Source organism: Oratosquilla oratoria, chromosome 12 (genome assembly GCF_046742065.1).
Source record: "Oratosquilla oratoria isolate Oo_2021 chromosome 12, ASM4674206v1, whole genome shotgun sequence".
NCBI classification, from domain to species: Eukaryota; Metazoa; Arthropoda; class Malacostraca; order Stomatopoda; family Squillidae; genus Oratosquilla; species Oratosquilla oratoria.
In genome coordinates, this window is record NC_134788.1 from 47273654 (window position 1) to 47288036 (window position 14383).

Sequence of the window (14383 nt, forward strand, 5' to 3'; positions counted from 1 at the left end):
ACTCTCCCAAACTCTGCCACCAGCTTCCTCAATCCCTCCTCCGATCCTGCCACAAGCGCAGTGTCGTCCGCAAACAACAGCTGGCTCACCTCCCACTTTTCTCCATTTTCTTTAATCATCTCCAATCCCTGACCCACTACCCTTGCATTCACCTCTCGCACCACCCCATCCATGTGTAAGTTGAACAGCCAGGGCGACATAACACATCCTTGACGAAGTCCCACCTTTACCTCAAACCACTCACTCTCTCCATTTCCAATCCTGACACAAGCTCTACTACTCTCATAAAAACTCTTGACAGCTCCCAAAAGCTTTCCTCCTATCCCATAAATCTGCATAACCTCCCACAGTGCCTTTCTGTCTACCCTATCATAAGCCTTTTCCAGATCCATAAAAGCCCAAAAAAATCCTTCCCCTTTCCTATAGCTTTCTCACATATCTGTCTTACCACAAAGATCTGATCTACACAACCTCTACCCATCCTAAATCCACATTGTTCCTCACCAATTACTCCTTCTGTTCCTCTCCTAATCCTCTCAATCAAAATCCTCCCATAAGCCTTCCCAACTACACTTAACAAGCTAATCCCTCTGAAACTACTACATTCACACTTGCCCCCTTTTCCCTTGTAAAGAGGAACTATACCGGCACTCCTCCAGTCCTCCGGTACTCTACCCTCTCTCCAGCAAACATTAAATAACCTCACCAACCAGTCCACCATCACTTGACCTCCCTTTTTCAGACATTCTGCATGGCATCCATCCAGACCAGGTGCCTTACCTGCTTTCATCATCTTAACAACTGCCTTCACCTCATCCTTCCTTATTTCTCCTCCATTCTCCTCACTCATCACTCAATTTCTTCGCATTTCCCACTGCAGCTATCTTTCCTTCCCTATCCTCCTTCACATTTAGTAACTCCCTAAAATATTCTGCCCATCTTCCCCTTCCTGCCTTCTCTTCCATTATCATCTCTCCATCTGCACCTTTTACCTTTTCTTCCCTACTTGATTCGCCTCCTCTTCCTCTCTTAATTTCTTTGCAAAATATCTTTTTATTACTTTCAAAATTTTCTGTCATACTCTTACCCCATTTCACATCTGCTCTCCTCTTTGCAGCCTTTACCTTTTGCTTTACTTCTCTTTTCTTTTCTTTGTACCTCTCATATGACTCCCTCGTCCTCTTTTGTAACCAATCTGTGAATGCTCGCTTCTTCTCTTCTACAACCTTCTTTGTTTCCTCATCCCACCATTCACTACCCTTTCTTCTATTTCCCCCTGCATTTGTAAATTTACAAATAGCTTCATATTACAGAATACAACCATGTCTGTGTGCACTATTTACTGAACATAGTTGTTACCTTGTTTCCTGTTTACTTTGCAATTAAAATACAAAGTTGGGATGGGTCTTTCCAATAGCTCCCTTTTGTTTTATCATAGTTTTTAACTTATGATTTTTGCTTTGGTATTGTTTCAGTGTTCCTCTTTTATCCAGATATCTCTACTATTCCAAGGACTTGTAATAGCCATTTTTTCATCAGTATATTCTTTGCTCCTTTAGTTATTTTTGAAATATTGGTTTCTGTAGATAATATAACTGATTTTCTTCTTTTCCAAATAGAATTTGAAAAAAGGGACTATCAAGTATTCAGTCACCTGGCATCAGTTTTTAATTAGAGGGTACGAAACTGATAACATACTTCTTGATTTATTTCACTGGATTGAACAAGTATTGGTGATGTATAACTAATGAATGTACAAAAGATCTCAAAACTATATGTAAAATTATGAAATTGTACACTTACATTTCAAAGGCCATTGACAGATTCTCACAATCGCATTCCTTTTGTTTTGAATTCATTATTATCAAATTAAAGGATTGGAATCTTTAATTAGAATACTTAAATTTCATTTTGAAAACCTTGTGCACACACTTATTTCCTTTGTATGCTAGTTGTGAAACGTGCACACGAACACATGCACAAATCTAGCAGAGAATATTTTTCATTGCACAGGTCACATTGGAATGGCTTCTTTCCAGTATGAGTCACCATGTGATGACTGAGACTTCTTTTGTGAAAAAGCACAATCACAAAGGTCACACTGGAAAGGCTACTGTGTGGGGGATCACATGATATTTGGGGCAATGTTTTTTGTGAGAAAGTTACACTGCAAAGGAATGGCTTCTCTCCATAGTTGGTCATTACATACTGGGTGAGCTGAGCCTTTGTTGAAAAAGAGAATTGCACAGGTCACACAGTAAAGGATTCTCTCCTGTGTGGGTCATCATATATACTTTCTGAGATAGCCCTTTATTGAGAAAGCAGAATCACACAGGTCACACTGGAAAAAATTCTCTCGTGTGTGGGTCCTCATGTGCTGTATGAAATTTCCCTTGTGTGAGAAAGTAGAATTGTGCATGCCACAAGGGAAAGGCTTCACTCCTGTGTGGGTCCTCATATGCTGTGCGAAAGAACCCTTTTGTGAAAAAGTAGAATTACAGAAGTCACAATAGAAAGGCTTCCCTCCTGTGTGGATCATCCTGTTATACTTGAGCTGATTCTTTTGTGAAAAAGCTGCATGACACAGGTTACTTTAGAATGGCTTCTCTCCAGTGTGGGTTGTCATATGCATTGTGAGAGAACTCTTGTGGGAAAGTACAATTGCACAGGTCACACTGGAAAGGCTTCTCTCCTGCTCGGTCCTCATATGCTGTATGAGGAAACCCTTTACTGAGAAAACAGAATTGCACAGCTCACACTGGAAAGGCTGCCCACCTGCATGAGTCTTCAAATACTGTGTGAGAATCCTTTAATAAAGAAAGGGGAATCACAAAGGTCATACTGGAAAGGCTTTCCTCCTGTGTGGATCATCATGTGTTCTTTGAGGTGATTCTTTTCTGAGAAAGCTGCATTGCACAGGTAGCACCACAATGGCTTCTCTCCAGTGTGGGTCCTCATGTGCTTTTTAGAACAATTTTGTGAGAAACCAGAGTAACACAGGTCACATTGGAAAGTCTTCTCTCACGCATGGGTCCTCATATGCTTTGTGAGATACCCCTTTCATGAGGGAGCAGAATCACACATGTCACAAAGGAATTGTTTCAGTCCTGTGGATCATCTCGTGATATGTGTGGTAATTGTTTTGTAGGAAAGTTTCATTACAAAGGTCACACTGGTAAGGCTTCACTTGTGTGGGTCCTCATATGCTTTGTGAGATTAATCTTTAGTGAGAAAGTAGAATTGCACAGGTCACACTGGAAAGGCTTCTCTCCTGTGTGGGCCCTCATATGCTTTGTGAGATGACCCTTGCGTGAGAAAGCAGAATAACACAGATCACACTGTGTAGGTTCAATAAAGGTGGTAAAGAAACAATGGAGTGTTCACTTGTTCATACCTTTTAATCTCACAGCGAAAATAACAGTATCTCACACTCTCTCACTCAGGTTACTTGAATGCTCACTCGTCTCTGTCACTGCGTGACACTTTCACGCTGTTCACGTGCCCAAGGCAGTTGCTAATTTTAATTTTCCACAATTATTCCTTACACAAAGAATTTTACATTAATTTGTATTTCAGTTATACAATAATTCAAATTTTGATAATATCAATAATCTATCTCATTTATTCAACTTTCGCATTATAAAATAAATGATAATTACTTAATAGGCAAAATGGCAATTTATAAGTTCTCGAACATTCACACTGACACGCATGTACATACACAATTACAGAATTCTAACTACGCATCTATTTGAATCTCCTGCATGTCTACACGGCTATAATCTATACATAATGTTAACAGAAATTAGAATACAACAACTGGAAAGGCTTCTCTCCTGTGTGGATCCTCATATGCTGTGCAAGATGACCCTTTTGTGAGAAAGCAGAATTGCACAGGTCACATTTGAAAGGCTTCTCTCCTGTTTGGGTCCTTATATGCTTTGTGAGATAATCCTTGTGTGAGAAAGCAGAATCACAAAGGTCACACTGGAAAGGCTTCTCTCCTGTGTGAGTCATAGTATGAATTTTTAGATGACTCTTCTGTGAGAAAGTTTTATTGCACAGGCCACACTGGAAAGGCTTCTCTCCTGTGTGGGTCCTCATATGCTTAGTGAGATAACTCTTCTCTGAGAAAGCAGAATCACACAGGCCTCAGTACAGAGGCTTCTCTCCTGTGTGGGTCCTCATATGCCGTGTGAGATGACCCTTGAGTGAGAAAGTAGATTCACACAGGTCACACTGGAAAGGCTTCTCTCCTGCGTGGGTCCTCATATGGTCTGTGAGATAACTCTTCTGTGAAAAAGCAGAATCACACAGGTCACACTGGAAAGGCTTCTCTCCTGTGTGGGTCCTCATATGCCGTGTGAGAAAATTCTTCTGTGAGAAAGCAGAATCACACAGGTCACACTGGAAAGGCTTCTCTCCTGTGTGGGTCCTCATATGCAGTGCAAGATGACCCTTCTGTGAGAAAGTGGATTCACACAGGTCACACTGGAAAGGCTTCTCTCCTGTGTGGGTCCTCATATGCTGTGTGAGAGAATATTTTTGTGAGAAAGCAGAATCACACAGGTCACACTGGAAAGGCTTCTCTCCTGTGTGGGTCCTCATATGCTGTGTGAGAATACTCTTCCGTGAGAAAGTAGATTCACAAAGGTCACACTGGAAAGGCTTCTCTCCTGTGTGGGTCCTCATATGCTGTGTGAGATTAATCTTATATGAGAAAGCAGAATCACACATGTCACACTGAAAAGGCTTCTCTCCTGTGTGGGTCCTCATATGCTGTGTGAAATAACTCTTGCGTGAGAAAGCAGAATCACACATGTCACACTGGAAAGGCTTCTCCCCTGTGTGGATCCTTATATGCCTATTGAGAGAACCCTTTTCTGAGAAAGCAGAATCACACACGCCACACTGGTAAAGTTTCTTTCCTGTCTGGGTCCTCATAAGCTGAGCAAGAGAAGCCATTTCCGATAAAGAAAAAGCACACAGGTCACACTGGAAAGGCTTTTCTCTTGTTTGTGTCCATGTATGCTTTGTTAGAACATCCTTTTTTGAGAAAGCTGAATCACACAAGTCACACTGGAAAGGATTTTCTTCTCTCGTGGGCCATCAAGTTATTTTTATGGTGACAGTTTTGTGTGAAAGCTTTATCACATAAGTCTCACTGGAATGGCTTTTCTCCAGTGTGGATTATCATATGAAATTTGAAGTGATTTGTTTTGTAAGACAGCTACATTGCACAGGTCACATTGGAAAGGCTTCACTCCTGTGTGGCTCATCATATACTTTGTGAGGGAATCCTTTTGTGAAAAGGCACAACTGCAAAAGGTCACACTGGAAAGGCTTCCGTTCAGTGTGGGTCATTATGTGATATCTAAAATAACCAGTGATATAATTGTGGCACAGATTTCACACTGGGTCCTTTTCATCATATGACAAGTACAGAATCTACAGATAGCTCATCCAAAGCAGTGGTGATATTTACCTTCAACCTGAAAAAAAGAAAGAAAAAATGTAAAGTGTGCAATATACTTTAATAAGATAGTGGAAGTTTTGCACACAAAATATTTCATACTCAATTTTGTACTTAAAGAGATCCTTTGTACATGCCGTGACCTATCATTCTTTCCGTGTGTCCAAACCATCCTAATACTCTTTCATCAACCCTATCTCCCAGTTCTCTTTCCACCCCTGTTCTCCTCCTCACCTCCTCATTTCTCACACTATCCAGCCTAGTAACCCCTATCATACTTATCAGACATTTCATCTCACATTCAAACTCCTTCTCTCATGTTCCATATTTCTGCCCCATACAATGCTGTTGGCACAATCACTCCTTCATATAACCTCCTCTTAGCATCCATTTCCAGATGTCTATATCTCATTACATTTTAAATCCATCAAGGCATTTACCTGCTTCTCTCAATCTACATTCTACCTCCACCCCCACTCCTCCCTTCCCTGCCACATACACACCCGAGTATCTATAACTATCCACTTCCTCCAGTATTTCACCCTTAATGCTCACTTCCAGCCTAATGTCACTCTCTCCCCTTGTACATCTCATCATCTTACTTTTACCCACATTGATCTTCAGCTTCCTTCTTTCACACACCTTCTCAAACTCTGTCACTAACTTCCTCAATCCCTCCTCTGATTCTGCTACAAGAGCAGTGTCGTCAGCAAATAACAACTGGCTCACCTCCCACTTTTCTCCATTTTCTTTAATCATCTCCAATCCCTGACTCACTACCCTTGCATTCACCTCTCGCACCACCCTATCAATGTAAAGATTGAACAGCCAGGCCGATATAACACATCCCTGACGAAGTCCCACCTTTACCTCAAACCATTCACTCTCTCCATTTCTAATCCTAACACAAGCTCTACTACTCTCGTAAAAACTCTTGACTGCTCTTAACAGCTTTCCTCCTATCCCATATATCTGCAGTACCTCCCACAGTGCCTTCCTGTCTACCTATCATAAGCCTTTTCCAGATCCATAAAAGCCAAAAAAATATCCTTACCTTTTCCTATAGCTTTCTCATGTATCTGTCTTACCACAAAGATCTGATCTACACATCCCCTACCTGTCCTAAACCCACACTGTTCCTCACCAATTACTCCCTCTGTTCCTCTCAATCAAGACCCTCCCATAAGCCTTCCCAACTACACTCAACAAGTTAATCCCTCTGAAAATATTACACCCACACTTGTCCCCCTTTCCCTTGTAAAGAGGAACAATACAGGCACTCATCTAGTCCTCTGGCACTCTACCCTCTCTCAAACAAACATTAAACAACCTCACCAGCCAGTCCACCATCACTGCACCTCCTTTCTTCAGACATCCTGCATGACATCCATCCAGACCAGGTGCCTTACCTGCTCTCATCATCTTAACAGCTGCTTTCACTTCATCCTTCCCTATTTCTCCTCCATTTTCCTCACTCATCACTCTCATTTTCTTAACGCTTCCCACTGCAACTACCTTTCCCTCCCTATCCTCCTTCACATTTAGCAACTCCCTAAAATACTCTGCCCACCTTCCTCTCACTGCCTTCTCTTCCATTATCATCTCTCCATCTGCACCTTTTACCTTTTCTTCTCTACTTGATTTGCTTCCTTTTTCTCCTTTAATTTCCTTCCGAAACATCTTTTTATTGCTTTCAAAATTTTCTTTCATACTTTTACCCCACTTCACATCTGCTCTCCTCTTTGCTTCTTTTATCTTATGCTTAGCTTCCCTTCTCTTTACTTTGTACTAGTCATTATAATGGTGTATGCTCCAACCCATTCATACTGTTTTACTACAATATAAACACACAGTTGCCAGATCAACTCCAACATGAGCCACTTTTCAACATGTGTACCAGTGCTGGCAACACTACATACAAATAGGCCTTTTTTCCTCCTATTAGGGAGGTGGCAGTCAAAGCATACACCTATCCAACACCCTTTCTTGCATTCCCTGCAATGGGAACCACCTTGTTGTGGTGGTGGTGGTGGGTGGGGAGGCTTGCACATCCCAATGACATGGTAAGGAAGGCTATAGGGGACTTCAGCCCCAGCTCTTCCTTACTGTGTGTGTATGTGAGTGTGAGTATACGAGGTATGTTCAATAAGTAATGAGAAAGTGTCAGGAGAGACACTATTTATTTTTGTAAGCTTACAAAACTTTGTTTCCTTCAAAATAATTGCCTCTCGCATCTATACACTTCTGCATGCGTCTCTCCCAATCCTGGAAGACCTCTTCAAAGTCCTTTTTCAGCAGTCCTTTCAGGTAACTTTCTGATGCCTCTTTCAGCCCCTCTGTTGACTGGAATCTGGTTCCCCTGAGGCTGTCTTTCATGCATGGAAACAGGAAGAAGTCAAAAGGGGGTAGGTCAGGGCTGTAGGGTGGGTGTTGTACCACATTCATTCCCCTGTTGGCCATCCAGGAGGTCACCAGTGTTAACTTGTGGCATGTAGCATTATCCTGGTGGAACCACCACTGACCACTCCTCCACTGCTGAGGCCTCTTCTTTATCATCTTCTCCCTGAACCTTTTCAGAGCAGCAAGGTAATATACCTTATTGATGGTTTGACCCTGAGGAACCCATTCAATGTAAATGAGCCCCTGGGAGTCAAACAAAGGAATGACCATGGCCTTCTCTTGTGACCTGCTCATCTTTGCCTTTTTGGGTCTGGGGGAGGTTGCATGCTTCCACTGAGCACTCTGACGTGTCCTCTCATGGTCGTAGGTGAACACCCAACTCTCGTCGCAAGTTACTACCTTATTCAGGAAACCTGAATCGGCCTCTATCATTTCGAGAATGTCAGTGCAACATTCCACACAAAACTGCCTCTGGTCATCAGAGGGGATCTTTGGCACGAACTTGGTACAGACTTTGTGGAGTTGCAGATCTTTGGTAAGAACCATCTCTACTGTGCAAATACTAATACCAACAGCTTCAGTTATCATCCTAACAGATATTTGACAGTCTTACATCACTAACCTTTGCACTTCCTAAATGTTTACCTAATTGCGTGCACTTTTCGGTGCTACAGATCTGGGTTCATCCTCAACCTGTTCATTTCCTTCAGAAAATCTGTTAAACCACTGATAGAAACTTGCTTGGCTCCTCTGTTCATCCCAATAGGCCTCCTTTAACATTCCATAAGCTTCTTGTTTCGTTTTCTTAAGTTTAACACAAAATTTGATGGCGCAACATTGCTCCATGTTTCCCTCCATCTTGACAAATGTTCACAGATTGGCGAACCAAATCAGACTGGTTCCACCACATTTACTGCTGCACTCAGACCTACAAATATAGAAAGTTACCAGTTAGTCATTTTATAGAATATATGTATGTGTACTTCACCATGAAGTAGTATTTTGATCAAATCATATTTAATGTCTCGCCTGACATTTTCTCATTACTTATTGAAAATTCCTCATATGTATATAGATATATGTGTGTGTGTGTGTACATATATACATATATATATATATATATATATATATATATATATATATATATATATATATATATACAGTATATATATATATACATATATATATACATATATATATATACATATATATATATATATATATATATATACACATATATATATTTTCTAAATAGAAATGTAGTAGCACATTTGTAAATAACACACAGGAACCCACAGTTGGAGAAAGAATAAACTTCGAATAAAGAATAATCCTATATTTCGGCTATCAACTGTAGCCCTCTTCAGGAAAGTACATAAGATAGAGAACAGAGGGGACTTATAAACTACTGTAAGAAGAGATGTGGACAGTTGACCTCACTCAGACGCGGGGCAAACTGGGGTGGCACCCTCTCCCTCCTCCGGCACCCCCTCCTTCCTCCGCTACCCCAGTTTGCCCCGCGCCTGAGTGAGGTCAACTGTCCACATCTCTTCTTAAAGTAGTTTATAAGTCCCCTCTGTTATCTATCTTATGTATTTTCCTGAAGAGGGCTACAGTTGATAGCCGAAATATAGGATTCTTTTTTATTCGAAGTTTATTCTTTCTCCGACTGTGGGTTCCTGTGTGTTACATATATATATATATATATATATATATATATGCATATATATATGTATATATGCATATATATATATATATATATACATACATCGTTGGCATGGTTGGTGAAGTCTCTGACTGTCACTTCGGCAGTCTGGGTTCGAATCCTGCCTATGGCTGAAATAATTTCAGTATCGCTGCGCTTCAAGTCGTTACTCCAACTCTCGTGGGCGGGAGTTGGGTGTGTGTGTATGTGTAAGGTCACAGCTTCACCCATAGATCGGTCATACGAGCTCTGAGCTCTCTTCCAGGAGGGAAATAGCTGTCGATCACGAGTCCAACACGTGATCCAAAGACCAAGATGAAAGATATATGGTGGAACCTCGCTTAACGGGTATAATTCATCCCTAAATCTTATTCATAATGTTAAATACTCAGTAAGTGAAATAATTTTTCCATAGGAATAAATGTAAAATACAATAAGGCATCCCATGCTTTAGAAAAAAAAAAATATTATTTATAATAATACCTAATATAACTTTTTAAATGATTAATGCATAAAGTAAAAAGATTTTAATGTACAGTAAATAAACCTGAAAAAGAATAATTAGTAAAATAAAGTAAGAATGAATATCAATATTGTTACAATTTACAAAAATTAAGAAGGTAGCTCCTGTCACAAGGGAGACGGAGACAGGGGGGAGGATTATTGAAGTGAAGGAGAATCTTCCACCAAGAGAGATTCCTCTTCACTCACTGCCATAATAGTCTCAGCTGACTCTCTAGCTTTAAATATTTTAGAAACACTGGTACAACTGGCACTTTCTTTTGAATCCTTTTTCACTAGAAAGCTGTCTGGAGACATTGGTTTTTGTTCATGTTTCAAAATTTGGCATTATTATCAAATTTGTAGTGCACATAGCCACTGCCTTATTAGGGCGATACATCTCAATATATGATGAAACGATTTCCCATGCTTTAAGCATCTCCCTTACTGCACTGGAAGGTTGTTGATCTGCTGAGGCTGTTACCTCTTCCCCACCTGACAAAATCTCCACCAGAATTTCTTGCCATGAAACAGAATGCAACACCATAAGCTCTTCAGCGTTCAGCTCCTGCCTATGCTCTTCCACAAGCTCTTCTTACCGTTGTCATTGTTATCCACCTCCAGCCCCATGGTCTTGGCCAAAGACACATTTTCGTCGAATACAGACTCCACAGGCACTGACTCAAACCTCTCAAAGTCCAGCCAAAGCTTCTTCCAAGCCTAATTACGGGTTCTCATGGTGACCCCCTCCCATGCCTTGTGATCATCTTGAGGCAGGAAATGATGTGGAAGCAGTCTTTCCACACCTCTGAGAATTAGATTGGTCCCCTCAGTCACCTTAAAACAATGCTTGAAGAGCGCTTTAGTCTCGAGCTTCTTACAGTTGGAAATGACCTGCTGGTCCATGAGCTGGAATAGAGGAGTGAGGTTGGGAGACAAGAACTGGATCTTGATGAACTGAAATTCATCAAGGAGATCATCTCTTAGACCTAGAGGATGGGCAGGAGCATTATTCATAACAACCAAGACATGGAATGGCAGATTCATTTCAAACATTTTTTTTCACAGAAGGATCAAACAACTCTTTGATCTCATCAGTAGAAAGGTCATGTGCCACCCAAGCCTTGCTGTTGGACCTCCATAGCCAATCAAATGTAATCATGAGTGCCAATCAATGTTTATCCTGCAGGGCCATGACTCCTGCCTTTAGTTTGAACACAGTGGCTACAATGCTAGGTTATGCATGTGTGGGATTGGGTAGGCTAGGTTAGGTTTAGTTTAGTTTGTTAGATTAGAATTACCCACTCATCTTTTACTTACCCTCCCCCCAAAAAAAAAAAAAAACAATTCCCAACTCCCAGGGATGACTGTGAATAATGGAATATGTGTGGATTAACTCTTCTATAAGATGACACCTACATAGGTGTCATGAGATGCAAGCAGGCATATGAGGATGCCAGAATCAGCGTCTTGATATTTATTTTGTAGTTATAGATAAGTTACCCCCAACTCCTTTAAAATAGCTTGATCATATTTTCTGTGTTTATCTTTACTCAGTGTGAAATAGAATGACTAATGCAGTAGTGACTTTATATTTCAACATGCAAGTATTGCAATGTATCATTGTACATAAGACCTCCAATGCTGCGCGCAAGAATCTGAGTCATATTGAACAGGCTAATGGGTTCATTGATTCGAACTTTCCAGAACATTCCCCTAATTGTCTTAAACTTTTGTTAAATCTGCTTTCTGCTAAATAGAGATTCACTAAATTGGGCTTCTACTGTAGTACAATTCAAAAGGAGACTTGATCAATTCTGGGTGAATCAGGAAATTTAATATAATTTTGTGGATGGAAGGTCTTATACTAGCAGACACACATGGTCAAGGTCAATTGGGGGGCGACACAAAGGACACAAATCAGAGGATTGACGTACCTAAGCTGGATTTGATTTAGTCATATGACCTGTGGCCAGTATCTATGTAAAATTATGTAAGGGAGGGTATAACTACTCATATTAGAATGCAATGACCTGTAATTAATGCAATGTGGACTTGTGGAGTGAATATAATAAAATATTTTACTCAAAAGAATACTATAATCAGTGCAAAGTGAATTCACTGCAAACTTCATGATTTTTTTATTTACATACTGCAGAAGACAAGATGAAGCTCCATACCCCAATGAGAATGTAAGAACAATTTAAGCAAATAGGATATACACACTGATACATATAAATATGCTTGCCAGTATTCATTCTTTTTATATAAATTTAAAGTACTTGTATATGGGGGCTCAAAATACTCAAAATTATGAGTTAGACAATGATATAAGTAAAAATTGCAGCTGTGTGACCAGTAAATATCTTTATGATGTACAACAATTTTTGCAGGTCTCAATTTTCAAGAAATCTCTATCAACATTACTTTATTTTCTATACTTATACATAGAGTTCAAAATACTCGATGATAACAGCTAGACAATGATAGGGGTACGGATTCCAGCTGTGAGATCAGATCTGATCTGACCTGATCTAAGCTACCCATTAGTAAATATGAAATGTTCACCCAGCTCATTTTTTTGTAAAATTTTACAAGTGCACAAGTATGCAATATAGCAATAGAAAAGTAATTCATTTTATTAATTATAATGCACTAACATAATATATGTTATTCTTGATGCAAAGGAATAACAAAAAAAGTTGTTAAAAGCTATACATAAACAAATGTAAGCACTTCCACTGCTTGAGTCACTTGAGACACCATTTGGTAAAATTTTATTTGTGCACACCTACACAATATAGCAATAGAAAATTAATTATCAATTTTGTAAATTATAACAGATCAACATATGTAATTTTCTTGGCGGAAATCATTAACAAAAAAGTTTTTAAAACCTATTTACTAATGAACGAAGTTGCGGCGGCTCAATGATATACCGTTTGTTTTGATAGATGCCGAGGTCGAAGAAATGAAAGTATGATCATGATAAATTAATCTATTCTATTCCAACCTAACCTATATTTAGTAATTCAGTACCTTAAATTCTAAAGATCATCCTGGTCATCGTCACAGATGTTGAAACCCTGCTTCTTTACAACAGGCAACAGCACTTATTCACGTCACCGGAGTCAGCGAACACCCAGTCTACAACATGAGAGCTATCGTCTGATAGTGACTGGACTTGTAGCAAGGTTTTTATTTTTTCATTTCCACCAAGAAAATCGCCTATTATGTTCATGTATTATAATTTACAAAATACAAAATTTGTATCTAATTTTCTAATGCTATATCGCACAGGTATGCACAACTAAAATGATACCCACCATCTATGGACAAAGGCACGACGCAACAACACTCCAGAACAAGGACCACACATGACACCTTGAGTCACAATCCCCTATATCAAAGGAGCATCGGAGGTTACTGCCAGAGTTTTACGGGACAACGAAGTGCAAGTGGCACATAAACCCCTCAATACCTTAAATCGAAATCTCACCAAGGTGTAGTTTACCGCATAGGCTGCACGGATTGTGACGCGGTATACGTAGGAGAAACGCAAAATAAATTAGCCGCAGGAGTACAAGAACACCAACGTGCAGTAAGGCGAGAAGATCCGAAATCGGCCCTGTACAGACACACTACAGAACACCAGCACAGGATTGATTGGGATGGAGTGACAATTCTTCACAAAGAACATAAGAATAAAGGAGACTGCAAAAGACCATAATGCCTACACTAGGCAGTTCCGTATCCATCACCACCTGTCATCCCCATCCATAAAGTTGTCTAATCGTTTTTTAAAACAACTGATAGTTTCAGCGCTTACTACATGGTTACTAAGTTTATTCCATTCATCGACCACCCTATTAGTAAACCAATTCTTGCCTATTTCCTTCTTAAATCTAAATTTGTCCAGTTTATACCCATTACTGCGAGTCCTGCCCTGTTGTTTTATTATGATGACCTTATTTGCATCACCCTTGTTATAGCCTTTGATCCACTTGAACACTTCTATTAGATCACCCCGCACTCTGCGTCTTTCCAGAGAGTGTAAGTTTAGGTGCCTAAGCCTCTCTTCGTAAGGCAAATTTCCGAGTCCATGTATCATTTTGGTCATTCTTCTCTGTACTGATTCTAGTGAATTTATGTCCATTCTGTAGGACGGAGACCAAAACTGTACCACATAGTCAATGATGGGTCTAACTGTCGCTAGATAGAGTTTTATAATTACCTCTGCACTTCTATTCGTTACCGTCCTAGCAATGAAGCCTAATGCTTTGTTAGCTTTATTTCTGGCGCTA

At 40.0% G+C, this 14383-nt stretch overlaps 1 protein-coding gene across 1 annotated transcript; it reads right to left on the bottom strand.

The window, feature by feature from the left end:
- Positions 1-3383: 3383 nt before the first annotated feature.
- On the bottom strand, positions 3384-13245 carry LOC143030743 (uncharacterized). The gene is made up of 2 exons (XM_076193946.1): positions 13119-13245; positions 3384-5492 (listed from the first exon to the last, which is right to left on the bottom strand). Exon 2 carries the CDS (start codon positions 4963-4965, stop codon positions 4153-4155), a length of 813 nt encoding a protein of 270 aa, XP_076050061.1. The 5' UTR covers positions 4966-5492; positions 13119-13245; the 3' UTR covers positions 3384-4152.
- Between the last annotated feature and the right edge of the window lie 1138 nt (positions 13246-14383).